Here is a 22,614-nt window from a genome sequence, read left to right as displayed (position 1 = left end):
TATTTGAAAAATGTGACGTATATTAATAAAGGATAGAAATGTTAGAATAACTCTCATATAAAAGAGTATAAGTTTCTTCATTCTTAAATTGCCATATATTATTGCAATAAAAAATATTGAGATCATATTGAATGTGTATTCTAAAAAATTTCATTTGACATATATGCTTATATACTCTGTTTTATTAGTAGATATTAGAAATACTTGAAACAATAAGATGACCTACCCTATCAAAGGATATGAAAAATAAAAAAAGGAACGTTATATATTAAAAGTAGATTTAAATCAAACGATTAAAAAGATAAACTTCTGAATAATTTTCGAGATCGAATGTGTTATATGAATTATAGTATTTTTTGTTATTTCTTACTAATATTTTACAAATATGACACATCTAGGATCATTATACACGTCTATGTATTCTTCCAACGTGACTCATTACCCATTGTCCTAAACTGTAAGACCCCTCCAGTCCCTTCTTCCTAACTATATGGTGGGGACAACTATCAATTCTCATTGGCTACGTCAGGAACGGACGGTACTTATCGGACCCCAGACTCAATATTATCTTTTTAAGATTGTTAATACATAAAAGTTATCTTCTTAACATTTAATAAAAACAGACAATATGTAATGTATTTTACATTAAAGAACGCTATAGTTTTGCAATTTGTTATTAAGATACATTATTTTATATTTTTATTCTAAGAATCATTTAAAGGACCATAAATGAATGAAATATGTGATATGTATAAGCGAGTATAGAATTTTCAAAAATTTTAAAATCATTCTCTGAGTTTATTAAAGTCGTCACCCAATATGTGTACATTCCTGATGCAGACAGGAATAGGTGGGGCGGAAACCCTCTTACTACGCACACCCCGTGAGATACTCCGCCGGAGAACATGTTTCAGAATCGAATTCACCCGTGGAAGAGTGAGCGTTAAAACAGTTTTTCATTTTCAATGTCTACCGCTTATTGTTAATGTTTGAATAAATTATTGTGCATCGCTTAATAATAAGTAAAATAGTTATAACGAAATAAGAGCTGTTAAAGTCTTCGATTTTAAAAAATTCAAGGAACGTGAGATTGTAACAAGAAAGGTGATCAAAACGTAACGAAACGTCAACACTATCGTTGCAGGTAACAGTTTTTAGAGACTGTTCTAATTGTTAATAATTTTGAGAATTTTTAAGTTTAAAAAGAAAAATATCGCGAAGAGATATTACAAAGAAAATTAACGAAGAAATATCGGTAACGTCCTAAAGGAAAAGTTGAATTCTATGACAGGATAACACTCCTCGCGTGCAGCAAAGATGGCCGAGTTGAAGGAGCAACCAATCAGGAGAGAGCACGATTCGATGGACGATTTTGAGCACCTCGAACACGTCCAGGATGGGCAATCAACCCACCTTGAAACTCATACCGAGAAAGTAGATAGAAGTGCGAAGGATAATTTCGATATGGATCAAGATATGATCAACTTTTCCTTGAATCAATCATTAAATGAACCAGAAGATTCTAAAAAAGCGACGATGTTATTATTGGAGTCAGAAAAAGGAAAACCGGCTGAGGAAAGTAATTTTGAGGTTAGATCAAAGGAACCGGAATTCGACTTGTTATCAGGCAAAATAGAGGACCAATCGGACGTTATGAAAATCGATCCGGTTACTAAACAGGCAGATGAGAAGCAAGAGATCGCCGAAAAGGAAGAAGTTAAGGAAACCAAAATTCCAGATCGCGAACCAGAAATTCCTCCCTCTACTGAGAAAAAATTGGATAATTCATGGAATGTTATTGAAAAATCTCCACCTGTTTCGGAGTTAATTTCGAAACCAGAGAGAAAAGCAGAAAGTGTAAGTGAGTATGTGGTTGAGCATGTAGAGAAAAAGGAACGGATCAGTGCACCAGAAACCGGGGAATCGGAATTTGAGTCCGAAATCGAAGCATCACCGGCAAAGAGTTTCAAATCGATCAAGCAGGAAGTAAGACGAGAACCGATAGAAGTGGAAATTGCTCCAAAGGAGATTTTCAGTAGCATGGGAATCGGTGAGTACATTTACATTTTTAATAAATAATTAAGTCGATAGTTTGTAAAGGAAATAGTAATATAATTAGACTGATATTATGTGATATATATCGATATGAATAAAATAGTATAAGTCATCTAATGAGGTTAAGTAAAAATTTGTTAGGTCTTATATACAGTCTTTTTTTTATTTCGATCATATATGAAGATATTTTATATTACTAGGAAGAATATTTTATAGTCAATGTTCTTGAGATGACGACCTCCAAAGTCTCGAAAGCATGAACGATTAGTACGAAATGTTAATTAATTTAGCATCTTTGCACGAAGTGAACCATGCTTCCGCTTGGCTACAGCGTCATTGCGTTTGTGAGCTGTAATGATGTGATTAGTTATTCCAAGCACATCATACACCTCTTTAAGACATCTTTACTCTTTCATCAGCTTCATAAGAAATTAATCCGCAAGAAATATCTTAATCCGAATTTTTAATAATTAGTTTTTTTTAATTGTTAAATTTCTTCTCAGTTTCATAAAATACTCGAGAAAATAAACAAATGTTTCATAACAATTCAATACTGAGAAATGACTACTCACAAAAGCATTGTAAAAATCCAGACAAGAAATCATGTATTGCGTCATTTTGTACAAGAGAGAATGTGTCAATCTTTTACGTGAAGTCTTAGCCATTATTAATACCCTTTATTGTGTACGATTGCGCCATTTACGGCAAACTTAGATAATTGGTATTTTGCTTATCATTTTAATATGATACAAATCATATCGTGGTGCCCCAAGATAGTGGCGTCTTTATACCGTTACTTATGATATATGATGTACTTAGTATAACGGTAATCAAAGATTTCGCGGTTGAATTTCTATGTAGTTTGCATATTCATGGTTCTTCTCCCTATATTAACATCTTATTACGAATAACTTATTAGATTAACATTATTCTTTATTTTACGATTATAATCTCTCGTGCAATGGTTAAGTGCGTATTAAGTAAATTATAGTGCAATAGATTCGCTATTAATAATATGTGCTATAAATTTGTTTCGAATAAAATGTCAACAGCCAAGTAACAAATTATCGATTCTTAAATATATTCGTATGTAGGTGTGTACCATTAAGGAACTATGTAATGAGTAAGTGTATGATATTCGTTGAGTGACCGATTTTTAACTGCTTTCACTTAAACATTTCGAACAATAGCACTCTTCAAATAATATAACTTTTATCTGGACATTTAATTTTTATTTGAAAAATGAAACAATTCCAATGTTGCATTGAAAAATCACTAGAAAAAGAGAGAATTAAACGTTTTATATCTTTAATGAAATAACATGTTTCTATATCTTTTTATTTATATTAGTATTTGTATAGTATATTAGGTTACACCATGAAAAAAGAGATATGTACTCATTTTGCGTGTATGGTTTCTACGTTGGATCGAAGTAACCCGTATCTTCTCACCATATTGATCCGCAGCAGGGATACCTTACGACCTCTTTTGATTGAACCAATGGGAACAGCCAAGCCCATGGGAAAATAGTCTGTATAAAGATGCATTTTACAATTAAAAATTTGCACATAATAGGCGACATATTCAATATTAAGTTGTTCAAATTTATATCGATAAAATTGTAGTACTAATTGAAAATCATTCTTTATGCGTCGTGCTCTTAACCGAAGCCGCTTTTTCGTTCTTCAAGAAGATATTTTTACTCATGATTTCAGTACGAAAAATTTCAGGCGCCTGACTCATGAATTATTTCCGATCGCCGTACATTATTGTAGTATGTCATGTTTTTCTTGTTAACTGTTTCAGAATACTCGCCACAAAATAATATTTTAACACCATATCTGATCATAAACTAATAGTTACCACAGATATTTTATAAATTCAAAATATAAGGATTACTGTAGTCAATGGGAACTATAAGTTCTTAAAAAGAAATTGTGGAACGTAAAAAAATAATAGTTCTTTATTTTTTATTTTCTTTCAAACATAAATTATCGATTTATTCATTTCTAAAAATTTCAAATTTTCATGCAACAATTTGTTTTAGTAGATACACCTGTTTCTACTCGAATGGATTGCCTATTTATATTTTGAATTCCGCGTCATCTAATGTTTTCCGTTGAAACTCACTAGACCCTACCAGTGTTGAAGGCGCCATCTCCTATCAACAAAAGTAACTAGTTATACTTCATCCGAACCGTACCCGAAGCCTTATCGTCTCCCTATGCACCTAGCAATGGCGCGTCGAGGTGGTGGGGATATCTGGAACTGTCCACGGGTCGATAATACTCGTCAGTCCTGTTCTCGCCTCAAAGCATAGTGTGTCGTTAGGGAATCGCAACATCAATATTACACGAACTATTATTTTTCCCCTGATAGATTTGTCCAAAATCATTTCGTGTATCAAAGGCAGATAGAATAAGTCGGAACGAGTTATTCGAATGCGAACAAGCGAGTAGAGTCAGTGAAAAAAGAATAAAAGGGTGGAAGAAACGGGGAAAGTAAAGAGCTAGTAGCAGAAAGTGCGTCGTTGCGACTATCAGAGTGGGTTGTTGGGGTAGTGCTCGAATGCGAGTCGTCCTTGGTTCGACTGAGACACAAGGTTAGGGAATAATGAGAATGGAGCCAGCATGCCCTATGTCTCCTGAAAAAGAGAAAGAAGATTCCGATGTGGTTTGCAAAGAATCATGCATCGCCAATGGCAATTCTTGCTTCTGGAATATTCTTCATCCATGTATGTTAATTTTTCCATTTTTTTCTCATTTGACGTCGACTAGGAGATATAACATATTCAAAGTATAGTATGAGTCAAGATATATAGCGAGATCACAAATTGAACCATCGAGAAGTGGTATAGATGATCCTATGGCTGGCCTTATAGCCGCAGCTCATTTTAAAATCAAATGTATATTGCATTTCTAGGGTTCCGCACAATAAAAAATAGCGACATCTTATTAACGCTGTTTTATTTGAGAAAGAGAGATTGTAATATGTAGTATAAATTTAATTTTGATATACTTTATAAAATGGATTGTTTCTGTAACTGTTTCTAAATACCGAACCCAGATCATTTTGACCTGGTGTTGTAGTGTACTACACATATTTGTATTCTTATCGTTCTGATATAAACAATCGTGTCGTGTAGATATATATCACGTATTGCTTGAAAATGTTTTGAGAAAATAATTGCATACGTATAACAAAACTCATATAATGTATATTATGTGTTGTTATGACGTGCTTCTGAAATGTCCGGCTTCCAAAGGTTTACAATTTCTTTGTACGAACCTCTCAGAACTTTTTTGCTACTATCTCTCTCAATTTGCTTGTTTTGATAAAGAAATATGTTCATTTTAACTTCTAACAGATTTTACGCTATAGCCTCGTTTCATCTTGGCTCATACTATAATACGAAACAGGTAGCTCAGTGGTTTGACGTCGGAAACGAGGTGCAATTTATCAGCAGTAGGGCGCGTACTAGTTACAGTAGCTTTATCATGTAATTGATAAATTATTTTACGTCTACATTATGTAAAATGAACGTATATGACAGAGATAAAGAAAATATAAAGTTGCGTTTATTTAATATTATTTAATATTCTGTTACAGAATTATGTCGTAGTATAATATTATAGACATCGTTATACAATGCGATTAAATACTTGTACATTAAATGAAGGAGATTTTTTATTGAAACTGTTAAGATATTGAAATTTCTTTTATTGTTTACTGTTTTTTTTAAATACAATACTATGTGTGGTTCTTAGAGATAAATATTAGAGAGATATTGGAGGTAATAAATTTTCAAGGCCGCAATGTTTACCAATGGGTTATAGGGTTTCATAAGAAGTTAACGCAAAAGCGATCCTAATGTTCTTTAAAGAGCTGATTTATCATGATACATGGTTAAAGTTCTTTTGTTCTTTTTATGAAAATATTGATTGCTACAGAAATTACACCATCATTTATTAATAACCTGTTTTTCATTAGTGAAACACGCAAGTATTGTTTGATATTTATGCATAGACTGAAATATTTTTTTATCCTAAATTCATATCGTGCTTTCCAATATAAATATGTAATTTAATACAATCTAGTTTATTACTATTTTCAATTGTTGCAATTTCCTCGAGATCTTAGAAACTTAATTAATTACAAAAATAACTTACATAAATCATTATGCATTTATTTCTCAACAAATATTTGTTTCTTTCTTTGTACAAAAAAATCAGCACAATTCCTTTGTCTTGTATCTTATTACAACCGTTTCATTAAAAAATTCTTTTTTAACTCAACTTTAGTCAGATAATGATTCTTTTGCTAATTATATTTCTTTTAAGATATGTTACTCAATAGAGGAATAAATAATAAAAAAGGACAAAGTCCTCTAATTTTAATACTGAGATAAAGCCGCGTTTATCACAGGAAACTTGTTGTTTATCGTGTAAGTCATTCAGATAGCGTGTCGTATGCGTTATTAAATATAAAAACAAAGAGAAAGCGCGAAAAAGAGAAAAGTGAAAAAACTAGATAATTATATAGCTCCGGGTGCATCGACTGTCTGACATGCGCAGTGGAAACGCGATTTGTAAGTGGGTTATTGATCGTCGGCTATCGGTTTTTATAAATATATTGCACACTTTATATTGTAAATAGCAATTTTTTGATAATAAAATATAAAAAAAGGACATCGATCGAATTTTTATTTTCATTCATACATGACATATACATATATAAAAAAGATATACATGAAATGATATACTTCTAGTTTAAGAGATATTATTAAGAGATATCTTTTAATTACTATTTTATAATTAACGGATGGGCACAGTTATAATATAAAAAAACAATTGGAGATTTTCAAGTGCCCGATATCTTATCACAAAATTATTATGGAATTTTTTTACGTTATCATATGAATTGAAGTTTGCATATTTGATTAGCAATAATCGTCGTAGTTGGATGCAAAAATAGTATCGGCACTCGGGAAGTATAATTGAATTGACATTGTGGAAATTAGGGATAATTCATGTTGCTTCGAAATTTAAATAGTCATTGTGTTTGTATGTGTGTCTATATTCAGGAATTTTTTCGTTAAAAAAGAAATCACTTTTCATCAGGTATGATCAATAAATATAACAGGTCAGCAATTATCTCTAATTACATGGAATCAACCTACGATCATGATTAGATATATTGAAAGCACGAGTTACATAAGATAAGCATATATATAACTCGAAGTAACGTTACGTATGTATAATACAAGATATTCCATGTCTTTAGAAATGTTTTTTGATAACAGTTATGAGATTAAGGAATGGATATTTACTCTAACAAATCTAATTTATGTATTCGTTTATCGAAAATCCCGTTGATACTCGAAAAATTCGTTGGATCTCTAATTCGAAAAACAAATACGAAATTCTATTTTTATATAAATTACAGTGAAATTAATAATAATAACCTTGTTCATTTTTTTATAACGATTTTGAAAGAGGACTTTTCGTTAGAAATTCTCTCGTAACAAACACTAAAATTCAGAGGGTCTGTTGGCTTTTTCCTTGTGTTTTAAAATAAAATAGATTAATGATGAGTAATAAATACAAATAGCGAATGAAATAAACAGAATTAAAATAAATTAGTCTTAAATTATAGAGAAGTAAAAAATTCTTTCTTTTTTTTATTTCTTTATCTTGTTTTCTGGATCTATGAGACTTGCGCTGGTGGTGTACCGTTTTAATTTTTTATTACAAGTTATAAAAAAGATAGGAAATATTTTATTTAGACAAATTCACTGTATCATTTACCAGGGACTAGATATTACATGTGCAAATTTTAAGACAAGTCATTTGGTCGAAGTACGTAGATATCGAGATAGAAGTCGAGGTCAATGATTGCGCAACACCGTGCAGTGTGCTAATTACACTGACAATGAATGCTGCCAATCGATTAGGTGCTATTTAACTGCCACTCCTGAAATCTTTTGATATATTATTCCCAAAAATTATACGAAAATTGGTATAACTAGTTTTGATATTTTTATATATGTATATGTACTAATTTCTTTGAAGAAAAAATCCAATTTAATTTTTTCAGATGACAAACTAAAATTGTTGATAGATCTTTAAGAGAATAATTTAAAAAAGAATAATAATAATAATAATACATATTTCCGTTATGCAACGAGCCATTGTACGATCAATAATTCTTATTGTTACATTTGACTAACGGGATGGGTTAAATCACCGACTGTGAGAGAAAAAATTACATAGTAGGAAAGCATTAGGAAATTGAAATGAACGAGAGTTTGATTTTATGCTAATGATACCGACAATGAGTGAACACGTGCAACTGTTCTTGAATGAATCTAGATTGATAGATGATCTAGATTGATTTAGATGAGTCTAAATATTTTTACTTATCATTGATATAAAATACCCGTATTTATCGAATTTCTTTTTTTATAACATTTTTCATTAAATTGATCAGAATTATTTACGTCTCGATCGATATCGTTTCTTTGTACAATAAATGATAACTGTTTGAATTCGGCTGATTAATCTTTTTAGAATAGAATTGTTTATAAGCTTTGGACAATATTTTTTATTTATTATGTACAACAGAAATACGCATTTCTACTGATATTTCTTTGAGGAAGACATAGTTCACTAAAATGTATAACTACTCACATAACTAATTAATAAGTTTAAAAAGATTAATTTTGGAGTAACCTATTTTAGTTTATATTCTATTTTTTACGTGATAAATACTATTAACGGCGTTTATCATGTAAGATAGAGAAGATAAATTGAAATTATATAGCTACTGTAACATTAAGTAACTTAACTCAGAAAATGTAGCTCAAATTGTAGTCACCTATTATAACCCACGATACCAGTTTATGTTGAAATCTAATAGAATCATTTTTAGAAAATACTATTACTGATAAGACTAATTTCGTAGTATTTTCGTTACCACCTAATGACAAAATCCGCGATCACCTAATTGCCAAGCCAATATTATAACGATAAAGTGTTCATTATAAAGAAATGTCATCGCTACCTTTATTATTATTATACAGCATTGAGAATATTTTTTTTATTGTTATTGCCATTCGTCCATTTCTCACAGATCATCGTAAAGTAATTATATAGAACTATATCAATCACACAAACTAACATAATTCGATTCTGTTCTTTACAGACGCATGGTTTAATCCTGATAGACTGAATCCAAAAGGTAAGACGCCAAACTCGATGTCGATGTCCATTCGTTCGCTTCTATGTGTTGAGCAGTATATTTATATAATCGCTACATGTTTTGTCAAATTTTTGTCTTTTTTTTTAAATGTGTACTTGTGTTTTATGCTCCTAATACCTATAGAGTAGACGTAAGACAAAAAAAGGGAGGAGGCGAGAGAGAACGCTATTTGTGATTTATTTATTGTATATAGGATGACCCACTTGGAGCTTATAGAAGTATTTCTATATATAAATATAATAAATATAAAATATAGCTTTAATGAAAAAAAGGTATCATTTTCGTGTCGATTATATCCAGTTCAAATTTTAATGTAATGAAACTGGACAATTGATAAATGTTTCAATAGAAAGAATTTTTAGTAAAAATGATATTCTACATTTGGTATTGTTTAATCCTGTTGTATCTTTTGGTGTCGTTTTCGATTTTGATAACGAACCCGACCAATCCAGTACCCTTTTATCGTTAAAAATGTCCTAGCTTCGAGAAAAGTACAAGAAAAATGTTATTTTTGTGCTCGTATTTGTTGAAACAATAGTGACATTGAAATGAGAAATGTACCTACAAATTCAAAGACCGTAGTAGGATTAAGATAACTTTTATACAGAGAAATTATCCGAAATTTGATGTAAAGTCACGTTGAGACAAGTTCATTGTTAGGTGAAATATACTATAATTCATATAATACACTTTTGAGGCAAAGATTTTATTTGTCATCGAATTTGCTAAAATACGAAAGATTGCAGAATTTTCAATGATAAATCGAACAATAAACAGCTTGTAACAATTACTTATATCCATGTATATGAACGAAAGACCTTTGTACTGGCTGTATAATTCCCTCTACGAGATTGCATATTTATTATCTAAACACTTCTGCATCGTGTTTTTTTTCCTGTATGTATTATTCCATACGTGTAATTCATTGTTGACCGATAATTTAACACTATAACTCCAATATATTCCACGGAAACAAGAATGCAAGAGAATTGTACCATGTAAATCATATTCATCAGACAATGAAAATGCAGATGCAGCAAGACTCTTGGAAATCGTTATTTCACGAGTAAAGTTGTACATTCACTACGTCATTCATGTCGCCAACTTATGAAACGTTATTTTCGTTACAAAGTCTGGTAATAAGTATTCAAAGTACAAGAAGAGTTATCAAGACACCACTTTGGTCGTACAATAGGTTACTTTTATCGAACTTCCTTCTAAAGACATTAACGATTCTTGTTTCTTTGTACTCCAATATATCTCTATGAGCAACTTTAAACATAGTGCACTATCATTCGAAAGCTTGGGGTCATTATATGACCTTTCTATCTAATCTCTGTCTTGATAAAAATGATGGACGGAATTTCATGCATTCACAAAATTTGTTTATTAAATCTCTCTTGAATTAATAAGAAATTAATTAACCTCGGCAAATCTTTGAAAGTCTATACATAAATGTGACTTCTCATTTGAATGTATTGTTCGTAATAGTTCGACTGCGGATATTTATACAAATTTACATTTCCCATGAATGTAAATTTAAAATAAACATCTACCAATTAAATCTACAACAGACTAAGGAAAAAGCGCTGAAAAAAATATTTTAACAAATCATCAACTATTACTACTTTTTACTACACAATTTAATAATAGGTAACATATCTTTGCTTCAAGATATTAGCACAAAATGGCACGTGATTATTGACGTAGTTCTTGTTGTAATTTCAGAAAAATCGACTCCGTCAGTGGCTCTATAGATATACGAGGATAGTACTTAGAATCTGGTTCCTTTGTTCCCTCGAGTGCCAGTGGTATTGATTTTCCCTTTGAAGACTACAGAGGCAAGAGCAATCTATGTATGTGTGTATGGGTCAAGTACCTCGTGAAGAGTACATACCAAAGAAGTCTGAGTTGTGACTATTGTTGGATGCTTGCATTTAGGATGATATTGGAATGATATTAATCCTCTGAGGTTCGATGACCTGGCTATGAATTTTTGTAGACTCCTCTGACGTCAATCGTTTGTGTGTTTCGTCATGATAATTCAATCTAGCGCGTAGAGTGTCGATTGCAATCTAGTAATTGCACAATATGTTACTCTGACAGTTTGGATCCGCTTCTCGAATCTTGAGTTCTATGTTACGATCAGCTAACTTCCTTAACGACTGTGGATAAAGCTAATAGCAACAGTTGATTGTGTTACTATCGTGTCTTGATTTGCGACTTGAAAAATTTTGTGTTGGATAACTCGCGTGAGAAATAGAGGATCTTGCCAATTATCCATCGCGTCATTCACAAATGTTACTTGACAATGTTAGGTCTAGGTGATCTGAATAGACTAGATAGACCCGATGAATATTGTCCCAAAATTTTCTATATTAATTCTCGTAGCAACGCAGGCTATTTTTTAATTTTCGTTAAATTTCAGTTTTTCTTTTTCAATCTTCAATTGAAAATGTACAAAATAATTTAGAGATTATTCACATAGCTCTGCTTATTATAATATGTATTATACAGGCTGTTGCGACTTTTCCCTACAAACTGTGATGACTTAACCTATAGGAAAAAATAAGGTAAAAAGCGTTATATAAAGTTTGTCAATAAATATTTTGTTACAGTGTTATAAACAAATATCGTATGCATGAAACAGGTAACAACGCATTTTCTATTATAGCAAACAGAATGTCAACTGTGTTTATCTGATTTGCGTAGTTACATGCTTTTTATGACTCTCTAACATCCTTGCTTATTCGAATATTTTTACCAACCGTTAGTACTGAACTATTAAATACAGTAAAGGTAATCGTTTCTTATTGTTATTATATTCTACAACTATTTTAACGACACGGAATTGTTACTACACGATAAAAAAATATGTAATTACGCTGACAAAATAATACGATTGACTTTTGTGTGCTGGAATAGAAAATGCGTTGTTACCTGTTTCATGCATACAATATTTGTTTATAACTCTGTAACAAAGTGTTTACTCACAAACTTTATATAACATCCTTTTCTTAGTTTTGCCTATAGGTTAAGCTCTCGCATTTTATCGGGGAAAAAGTGGGATATCCTGTATGTTACGGTATGTTTATTATATAAAAAGAAGTACTCGTTCAGGAAGTTTCCTCAAATGAAAACGATCAAACATCGAGCATTCAAAAACATATATCTAAACATACAACCAATGTATCACTTCTAATCTATTCGGAACAAAACAACACCCTTTTCAATCACCAACCAAGACATTGCCCATCGTATTTCCAATTCAGGTCTGGGTCAAGCAACTGATATTGTCTCGTATCTCCTCGGATATCTCCCTAATCAAACATATACACGCAAGATCTATGTTCCAGTCGCCTTGTAAACCATTTAAACGAGCCCTTTACATTTTTACAAAGGAATCCTGTCCCTTTTGTTCCCGTTCATTGAAATTTCGATGCAGTCGGACAGATTCGTGTCGCGGTTAGAATCCAAAAAAGCCGGAGACGATTGGCGGCCGTAGCCGGGTTTAAATATAGTATCCGGCCGGGTTTGAGGCTGCTGGTGTTCTGCCAGAAATCTCGAAGGGAACTCTCGCTTTCCGCTCGGCGAGCCCGCAGTCTATCTCTACCGCGGAGTGTGTGTCGCGTTTCTACGTTGGTTTTCCTAGCAAGGTTTCCTTCATCGCCGTGTACGATCCGTTTATCCTCTCGCCGCCAGTGTCTTCTCTCTTCGAGGTGTCCCTCGAGCTCTAGAGGAGGGAGGAAGAAGCGGAGACAAGGGAGGGAAACATGGCAATCACGAGGGAGGAACGTGAGTAAGAGTGTCACAAAGGGTTGTTCGAATCTGAATTGATAGAGACGCAGGTATATACACCGAGGAGGTTGATAGGTTGCCAGTTTGAGAAAGAAACTGCGCAGACGTGGTTACATCAGAGATCCGGGGTGGGGTTTTTTGGAAATGTTAATGATTTTTGCGATCCGCTGAAAACAGGACTGAAATCTTAGGGTTCAACTATAACAAATCGAAATTTCGAAGAATTTTAGAAGAATAGGAGGTAGTAATTGTTTGGTTGGTTAGATATTGAGTTTGCAATCAGAAAACTAGGAATTTTATTGTTCGAAGTCGATCGAAAGCGAAAGCTTTTGATAATGCCGGTAATCGGGGTTCTTTGGATCAAACTAGAAATTCAGCAAAGATATCAGGATCACGAATTTTTCGATTGTTTAAAGATTGAATTGGTGCTAATTGCAAGAGTTAGACTTCTAATGAAGGATGAAATTATTTAAAGGCTGAATCAAATAGTCTGGAGAGAATGTGTGAATTTGATTAGTGAATGGAAGGAACCTTTCAGAGGACTAGTATAATTGATATATTTATTTGAAGGTATTTCGACGAAACATTGGAGAAAGAGAAGCGTAGCTGTTATGAGAATCTTTTGTTAATAATTCTTTTTGAGTACTTTTAAAGACCAGAGCATTGCACTGTTTGCTTTGAAACACTGTTACTTTTAGCGCTTGGACGCGATCCAAAGCAGCCAAAAGAATCGAATTCTTTGTCAAATCTCATCGAGAAAATCGATACCGTCTCGTGAAACTTATCCTGCCTGAAGCCACTGTCGCATTGCGACAGTTCCGCTGGAAGATGAATACGAAACCGTTTTAAAAAAATCTCAAATCGTTTCACGATACTCTGGATAATATTCTTCTTCGCGTATCAAAATTTTAAGAATAGGAAATAGGAAAAAACTGAGATTCTCATTTTTCTAACGCAACCAATAATATAGCAGAAAATGACTTCATTTTCTTGCGAGAGTGAAACTCACAAGTCATCACATATTATAGTAAAAAATATTTTCTTCGTACTTTGACAAAATTTTACGTCAGAAATACTTTTCTGGGTTGATCGTTAGTTTTATGTGTAATTTAAGAAACCTTCGCGTGTACAACGGGAATATGATAGCAGGAAAAGAGAGATGGTAATTCTGAGTCAGGTATATGGTGTATAATTTCCTATGGGGGAAAGAAGCAAATGAAGGGTGAATTCGTGGAGGGTAAAATATCCGTTGGAAGGAATATTTCTGGGGATAGTAAGGGACGTCGAGGCAACGGCCGACACTGCGACGCCGGGCATCGCACTACCAGAGACATCTTATTGATTTTCTACCGCCAAACCGCGCCCGACCGTTCCCCTCTTTTCCTTCGATACGTGATACTTATGCACGACGTATCTCTATCTTCCTCGCTCTATTAAATTCTGTCCACGTCTGGATTTGTCCCAACTCCGACTCTGATTGAACCTCTTTAAGAGTTCGATACGTCTGGATCACGCAAACAATTATATGAATGTTAATATCTTATTGTTGCAGCCTCTAGAATCGGTCGTACAGGGACTGTTCGATAAAGAACATGAAGAGGATATTCGAAGATTTTCTATAGTTTATGATTTCAATAGTTTTATATAATAATTTTTTATAATTTAAAATATATACTACGGGTGGAAATGAAAAAGACACAGACTACGTTCTAAATTATATTCGAAATATTTAATAGATATTTTAGTATAAAAGGGGATTAATTTAGAAAATTAAAGCTTAGAGTTTAGAGAATTACATTTCAAAATGTGCGTTTGCCTATATTTTTAACACTTTTAAAATAATAATATCTAGAATTTCTATATGAATATTTTACAGTTTTAAAGAATATTGCCCTTTAAATATTTAATACATATTTTAGTATGGTTGAGGATTATTCTAGAGAATTAAATTCACAAAGAATTAAAACTTTCATAGTTCTTTACAATTTTGAAAAATATTGTCCCTCGAATATCTTTGTTTTAAACATTTTCTAAGTATCTTAGCATACCCACCCTGCTAAATGTCGAATAGAAACTGATGCCAATTGACTAAAGCAACAGCTTGATTATAATGCAGTAAACGATCAGAATATAATATTTAATTCTGCTCATGCTCAGTTACACGACAGGCTGAGCTTGCACGCATATTTCCACGGCGTATTATATCATATAGATTTCCATACAGAGTCTTCTAGTTGACATATTACACATCCGTTATAGTTTCTTTACAACCGGTCGCCGTGGAGGCATCAAATTCACAAAAGAAACGATAAAATATCATGATATTCGCTTATTTTCGCATTCTTCTGCGTATCTATTGCGACTAATCACTCTTGATATTGTCTTTAAAAATTCTATAACAGCAAAGACACTTTTAAAAGCTTTCAAATGCTTTAAATATAAAAGTACAAGATTAAATCTTCAAATTGCTGGTGAATTTTAGATTGAAGAGGATCGGATTTTCAACGAAATAGAACTTGTTCGATCAGGAATTGGAACAGATGACATAAATTCATTTGGCAGAATTACACGACGTTGAAGAGGCCTTGGAAATAGTTTAATAGACCGTCCTTTTTGGATTAGAGACAAAGCCGATGGCAAAATTCAAGAATTCACTAGGTCTCTATTATTAGGGGACCTTCAAGGCTGTTGACAATCGGTTGTTGTCATTAATCATGATTCCTCTTATGTTTAATTACTTCAATATTTATCGTTTGTCTAAGATGTGTTGACTCTAGATTGTAGATCTATAATGTACGTTAAGTTTTATTGTTAATGTAATCAGAAGCGCAAATAGATACAAAATATGTATATTAAGACTCGAGGAAGACAGCAAGAGAAAAGCAATGTAAGATACTTCTCATGATCCCAAAGCATGATACCAAAATAGTACCATTGAGTACTCTATTGAGAGCTTCATAACATGAAAACTGATCCATATCCTGACTTACAGTCGAATGAAAATTAAACGTATTTATAAAAATAACTTTCAAAACAGTTTCACAACTTCGTGATTTAATTAAACACAGTTCTATAATTCTAGATACAGCTCGAGCAATTGCGTAATATAATGAACGTACCACTACCAAAAAATTTATCTATAAAGCTATCAGATTAAATATAAATATCATTAAAATAACACCAAGATAAAAAGAATAGAATATCAGAACGATCCGTTTAAGGAAAAAATGTAGCAAATGATACCAAAAATATTCTCACGATTTTTAAGGAAGTTTGATAATGTAAGGTAAAAGTTACAGCCATTTCCTCCTTAATGACACTCTTACATCAATCGTGATTAATGAAGTACTCTTCTAACGATTTACCTTTCCTTGCCCACTTTCCACTTCAGTGACTATTTTATTTGCGATTACTCTACCGGTTCCCTTTCCTCGTTTTTCTCCCATTCTAACTCGTTAGTATCTGCTTCCCTCTCCTACTCCTCATGCACACGTATCTTTGTAATATCACGAGGCATATAGAGAGCTCCATGTGTAAACGAAGCCGCGGAGAGAGTTGGCAGTTCTTGCTCGGCTTTCCTCGCTTTCGACTTCTTTTATACCATATCCTCTGCTCGTTCGTCGAAAATGGTACGAAAAAATAATTTAAGAACAGCCATCGAGGAGCTTCCCAACAGAGGTACCGGTGAGTCTTCGTCTTTTCTCTAGGAAAAAATCGATCTTCGACAAGATTTGTTAACATATGGTTCAGGAGCACGTGTTCGTACGAAAATATTGAGATGGACGGATTTTACTTGATCTGTATTGAATATAAGCTTGAGAATCTTAATAAGTGGTGTAATATTAATAATGTTTCTGTTATGGTTTTGATCAGTTTCGGATAATACCTATATTGAACTTGTCTCGACGTTCAAAGATTTTATGTAGAAGAGAAAGATGATATGTGAACGTGGAATTTGTGATTTTAAGAAAATGGTCAACTTCGATAAGGGTCTCCCCTTCTGTACACTATCTGTTCTGTATACTATCCTTATTGCATATTTCCTGGATATCGAAACATGATGTTTTTTTTATTATTACGTATATTTGTGAATTAATAAGAATGTGAAAGCACTATGTATTGCAATAGATTGTATAATGAAAGTATAATAATTGCGAATTTGAAGATTCTAATAACGGTGTATTTTTTGTTTCGTTTTAGTGGCAGCTTTAATTTATTGGCGCGATCCAAAGAAATCAGGCCCCGTGTTCGGGTGTATACTCGGCGTGCTCCTCTCGCTGGCCTACTTCAGCTTGATAAGTGTTCTTGCTTATTTGTCACTTCTTATCCTCACAGGCACCGTTGCCTTTAGGATTCACAACACCGTTCTTCAAGCTATTCAGAAAACTTCCGATGGGCATCCTTTCCAGTAAGTATCCTGATTTCAAAGATAAAAGTCGGTAAAAATGAAATTTCTTATCCTAAAGAAAGAATTTTTCATTTGCCTTAAAACACCAGAAATATGAAACTTTTTGAAGATCAAGTAATTTCAGAAAAATTTGTGAAAAAGATTAAAATCTAAGCAATAACATATTGACAAGTTACTTATAATTTTAGGAACATTTTGGAAATGGATTTAACATTGCCCGCGGAGAAGGTGCACGAAGTGGCAGACGTGGCTGTTGCACACTTAAACGCAGCGGTCAGTGAACTTCGTAGGCTCTTCCTTGTCGAGGATTTCGTCGACTCTTTAAAATTTGGTGTCCTTCTTTGGTGTCTCACCTACGTGGGTTCTTGGTTCAATGGCATGACTCTAGTCATAATTGGTAAATTTTGTAAATTTCTCAAATATTCCATTTTCTGTTTTAATACAAGTCACACTAAGTTTGTGGTTTATCGAATGTTATGAAAATATGTTTAATCGAGACATTCTTAGTTTTCCTCTGTCTCTACAGTCAGGAAATAGTTGTACGTATACTTATCTAGAAATATTAATAGAACTGACGTCTTAACGAAATATTCAGCGTCAAGAGACTAAATTTGCGGTTTAACGGCATATCCGCACCCTCACTGAAATGTATAATGAGGTCATTGTTCTCGTTGAGCAATGTTAGAGTCCTCTTAATATTATCTAGACTATGTGATTGTTCGATATAAGCATGAATTTTGAAAAATCTAGCGCTTTCTATAACCAATTCAATTGATCTTTTCTTAGGAGTGGTTGCCTTATTCACACTGCCGAAGGTCTATGAGACAAATAAGGCACAAATTGACCAGAATCTAGCACTGGTACAAAGCAAAATCAACGATCTCACTACTAAGTAAGTTACAATTCATCAAATAATCTTCAGTATTTCACGCGTTTTAAAATAAAAACAAAACAGAGTTTTTTCTCAAATAATTCTGTATTATCCCGTATTATCTGATTTCAACACTTTGAATAACATAATTTAATTACAACAATATTTTCTTGGAAGTATTTTCCTATAATTGTAAATAAAGTAAAATATCACCTGATGATGTATTACATTGCGAATAGATTATATTTTGAAAGTAGCATATGCACTCCCTGTAATCAGGCATTTGTTGCATAAAATATTAACGTTGCTTCGTGACAAATATAGAGTGGAAATGCTGCTGATGGTTCCCTCCGACTACTAACTGGCAATTTTCGTTTTGATAGTAGATGTCCATCACGGTGCAGGACTCATTAAAATGATATTTTGAACTGGTTCTCTGTGTAAAGGGAAATGGGAATAGTTCTGTTCTCTTACTTGCTATACATTTACATATATAATTTGTATAAATATACTCATATTGCTAAATTAGAAGATGCATATTAATCTTCATTAAAAAAAATAAAATAAAATGGTATTTTTTATACAAATATAAATTCAAATTTTTTTAAAAACATCTATATTTTAATTGTCGTTTCAGAGTGAAAGCTGCGATACCGTTTGGCAAGAAAGAGCCAAAGAAGGAAGAATAAATGTGAGAATATATCATCACGCGGGGGCAAAAGAAGCTTAAGCGAATTTGTCGGACAATTGCGGAATCCATGCAAGAACGAAATACAGAGTGGTCACGTGAGAGAACCGAAAAGATAATGCAGAAGAACAAAATGAAATTAAAAAAGGAAATAAAGAACAAAACATATGAAGATCGAACGAAGAATGGTGAAAGGGAAATATTTAACAAAAATTGCAGAGTACTCAAAGAAACTAAACAACGGAGAAAAGATGAAATGTAACACCAGCGTCAAAAAGAAGAGCACAATGAAGACATATATATATATATATAATACATATATATTATATATTATATTATATTATATATTATATTATAATATATATATATATATTATAAATAATATACCAAGAAAACGAAAGATACAGAAAAATCAAGTTCTTAGCATTGTAAGATTTAAAGTAACTGGATAATTTTTTTAAATTCTGAAATTCCTATGTATGAAAAAATAAAAAATCGTAAAAAAGTAGCTACAATAGAAGCATGGCTTGCAAAGAAATTGTAATGGAAGATTATTGAAAATATATGTATATGTAAAAAAAAGAAGAAGGAAAAATAAAATTACCTAAAATGAATGGGTATCTCCAGAAGAACAAAGAGTTGGAAATGTGAAAAATCGCAATGAAAGAAACACTGCTTTGAAAAAAAGAACAGCGAGAAAAGATTACAAGGTAATAAGGAAAAGAATGCCTTTTCTCAATGTTTTGGAAGTTCGGCAGCTGGATTTCAATGTCCGACGATGTCGTAATGCGAGTTTTCCTTTTCTGGATCTATACAAGCTGTCCCTGTTAATCGAAATAAATGGAAAGAAGTAACATTTAGCGATTATGTTAATTTGTTGCAACGCGAGAGGCGAATAGAGCCCTTTGGTGTACTCTATGCAAAAACCATGAACGGTGCAATGCGTGTGTCTCTTAGGGGGTTCCCGGTTTTTCTTCCTTTTTTTTGTTTTTTTCCTCGCACTCTCCCACATCAGTCTAAACTGACCTTTCTTCTTTAAATAGAATGATATGCGGTCCCATTGAGATCAATCATGATTAATCATTTAGTTCTTAGAAAAAATTTTTTTAATTTCATAATAGAAGTTATTCAGAAATATCTTTGGCACAAAGATGACGAGAGGGGTGTTTTCCTTTTTCTTCTTTTAGCCATTAGCGTTTAAAATTTGTACTTTTCACCTTTTTTCTTTTTCTGATTGCATATTCATCAAGATGACTGAAATTGGTAATTTGTTTTGTAATAAAATATTGGTCTGTCTCTCATTTTTAGTAGTCTTACAATAAATTCAAACGAATACTGTTTACAAACTTGAATTTTATAACGAAAACTTTATGTAATGCTGTTTTATTCTTTAACATCACATAATAAATGCACGCATTGGAACGTATGACACTAATATTACATGATTATATTCAAATGTTAAGAATGAAATAATATAGGTGTCTTAAAGATATATGGAAAATCTTTTTGTTTTCAATAAATTTTGTTTATCTTCAACGATCTAGATAATTTCGTTATGAGAAACTGATCTAAAATCCATTTTAATATCTATTTTAAACAAAGCCTTCTAAGATTTCTACTATTTTTTTCAGTATGCGACTTTAAATCAGTTTCCTGGATTTTTATTTGTAACATAATATTCGTACTTGCTTTTAGAAGCATGTAAATATACATTCTACTTTTCTGTTTTTAATTTTGTTTCTTTAATAAAATATATTGGCGACTATTCCCGTTTTCATCTGTGAACCGGTATTTTCAAAAATGATTTATTTATGTTGTCTATAATATGTTCTTTAAGCTGCGTATAAAACACGTTACAACTTATATCTTACAATATATACGCATATTTACAGATATATTGCATCAGCATAAGTTAATACATCAAGAAATAAGGTTTATATAATTGTAAATACAGATCTTAAAATTCTATCAATTGTTTTAGCAAAAGCCTCTCGCTCTTTTTGCTATTGTTAAATGTTTCGTTTAAAAAATAAACAAAGGAAAGGATAATTGTTAACAGTAACAGTCAAATATGACCCTGAGAAAATAATTTAAAACTTCTACTTTATATATAATTAATTGCCTTTAAAAAGTCATTTTTTTATACAGGGGAAGAATGCGTTACATATGTATGAGTGGATGTAAAAAGAGGGACAAATAGACTGAGATAATAAAGAAAGATAAATTAGAAAGTTATTTGTTGTTGATGGTGTTACGAATGTTGCATATCTTGAATTAGTTTCTTAAATGACACTATAAATAATGTATGGGTACTATTTAATTAAAAATCTATTGATTTTTAATATACATAAGATTTCGAGTTTCTATGAAGTTTACATGTAGAAATTTAGCAGTTCTTTTCAATTAAATTGTACGAAGGATTAATTATAATTTGTATTATATTTGAAAATTTATTCTTTAAAAAATAAAGTAACTTTTATTACTTTACGACGAGCTGTTAAGAAAGCAGTTTGTTTTAGTAAATTATATTGTTAATTGGTAATTAATTTGCCTTTATACAACAATATACGCTATCGTTTTATAATCAATAATAATATATAATCAATAGTTCCATGGGTTTTCAATTAATGGCCAATCGGAAATTTTTGTTGCTATAATATTCTATATTATCAACACAGATAGCACTTAATATGCGTCTTTTTCGATCATGATCTTTCAATTATTTTGCGATACTGATAAACAATCAGCTTTTTCAATGAGGTTATTTTTGTATTTGATGATTGAATACTGTTAAAATTATTGAAATACTATTGCAATAGCAAGACATCATAAATAGTGACTCTTTCTACAGTAATATTATTTTAACCAAGAGACAATTTAAAAAGCAATTTTTTTAATACTCGTTAGTGGGTCCGCATATCACTCGATTTCTGTGTCATCATTCATTAATAACTCTTGAAAAACACACACATGTGAGAATGATGAACGAGCGCGTGTGTATGTGAGTATGTGAGATTTAAAGAAGTAGCGCCGTCTGTTTTTTCTTCGGCGTTTTCGAAGATTCCTTTCTTCGAGCAATACAATTATCGCTATCACATTATTAAGTGTAATTATATAGTTAAACATTACGATTGAAAATTGTTGGCTGAATTGCGAATTTTTATTATAATATCGTTCCAAGCAAATCGACGCTGGTACCTGGAAATTTCATCCAAATTTTTTTTCACCGTGTAGCATCGTTGATCGATGTATCGTGAAGCATTAAAGGTTCATTCGCATGATTCCTTACGATGATACGATTTGACAGAGTCTCGATGAAATTCAATAACGGGTACCACCGTTAATCTTTACTTCAAAATATAACGTCCGCAAATGAGACAACTACGATGGGAAAGAAATGCGAGAAAAATAGACAGAGACGGAAGAAGAATCTTTATCAGAATGCAAATTGTAATACGCGTATCGCTTATTGACGTTTTCATTATCGCATCTGCATCCGCACGATTAATTTATAAATAAATTATATTAAATAAG

At 32.1% G+C, this 22,614-nt stretch overlaps 1 protein-coding gene across 7 annotated transcripts; it reads left to right on the top strand.

The window, feature by feature from the left end:
- Positions 1 to 894: 894 nt before the first annotated feature.
- Positions 895 to 21,315, top strand: LOC117207200 (reticulon-1-A). 7 transcript variants are annotated; one of them, XM_033447156.1, is made up of 7 exons: positions 897 to 1,144; positions 1,292 to 2,050; positions 9,259 to 9,294; positions 17,314 to 17,521; positions 17,710 to 17,918; positions 18,308 to 18,413; positions 19,030 to 21,315. In XM_033447156.1, the coding sequence occupies exons 2-7, from the start codon at positions 1,318 to 1,320 to the stop codon at positions 19,079 to 19,081; spliced, it is 1,344 nt and encodes a 447-aa protein (XP_033303047.1). In that variant the 5' UTR covers positions 897 to 1,144; positions 1,292 to 1,317; the 3' UTR covers positions 19,082 to 21,315. The 7 variants fall into 7 exon arrangements, with proteins under 7 accessions (XP_033303048.1, XP_033303047.1, XP_033303046.1 ...); XM_033447155.1 differs by having other exon boundaries at positions 897 to 2,050; XM_033447158.1 differs by lacking the exons at positions 897 to 1,144; positions 1,292 to 2,050 and adding an exon at positions 4,332 to 4,789 and having other exon boundaries at positions 19,030 to 19,344.
- Positions 21,316 to 22,614: the final 1,299 nt, after the last annotated feature.

This window comes from Bombus bifarius, unplaced genomic scaffold (genome assembly GCF_011952205.1).
Source record: "Bombus bifarius isolate JDL3187 unplaced genomic scaffold, Bbif_JDL3187 scf7180000008023, whole genome shotgun sequence".
In the NCBI taxonomy this organism is placed as follows: domain Eukaryota; kingdom Metazoa; phylum Arthropoda; class Insecta; order Hymenoptera; family Apidae; genus Bombus; species Bombus bifarius.
The sequence above is the reverse complement of the archived record's forward strand: the minus strand, read 5'-3'. Positions and strand labels throughout refer to the sequence as shown.

What these genes read in the sequence shown, in the direction of transcription:
- LOC117207200 (XM_033447156.1), top strand. Translation starts at nt 1,318, where the DNA reads ATGGCCGAGTTGAAGGAGCAACCAATCAGGAGAGAGCACGATTCGATG. An exon ending in TTTCAGTAGCATGGGAATCG is followed by an intron (nt 2,051 to 9,258) that starts GTGAGTACATTT and finishes TGTTCTTTACAG; the next exon opens with ACGCATGGTTTAATCCTGAT. An exon ending in CATGACTCTAGTCATAATTG is followed by an intron (nt 17,919 to 18,307) that starts GTAAATTTTGTA and finishes ATCTTTTCTTAG; the next exon opens with GAGTGGTTGCCTTATTCACA.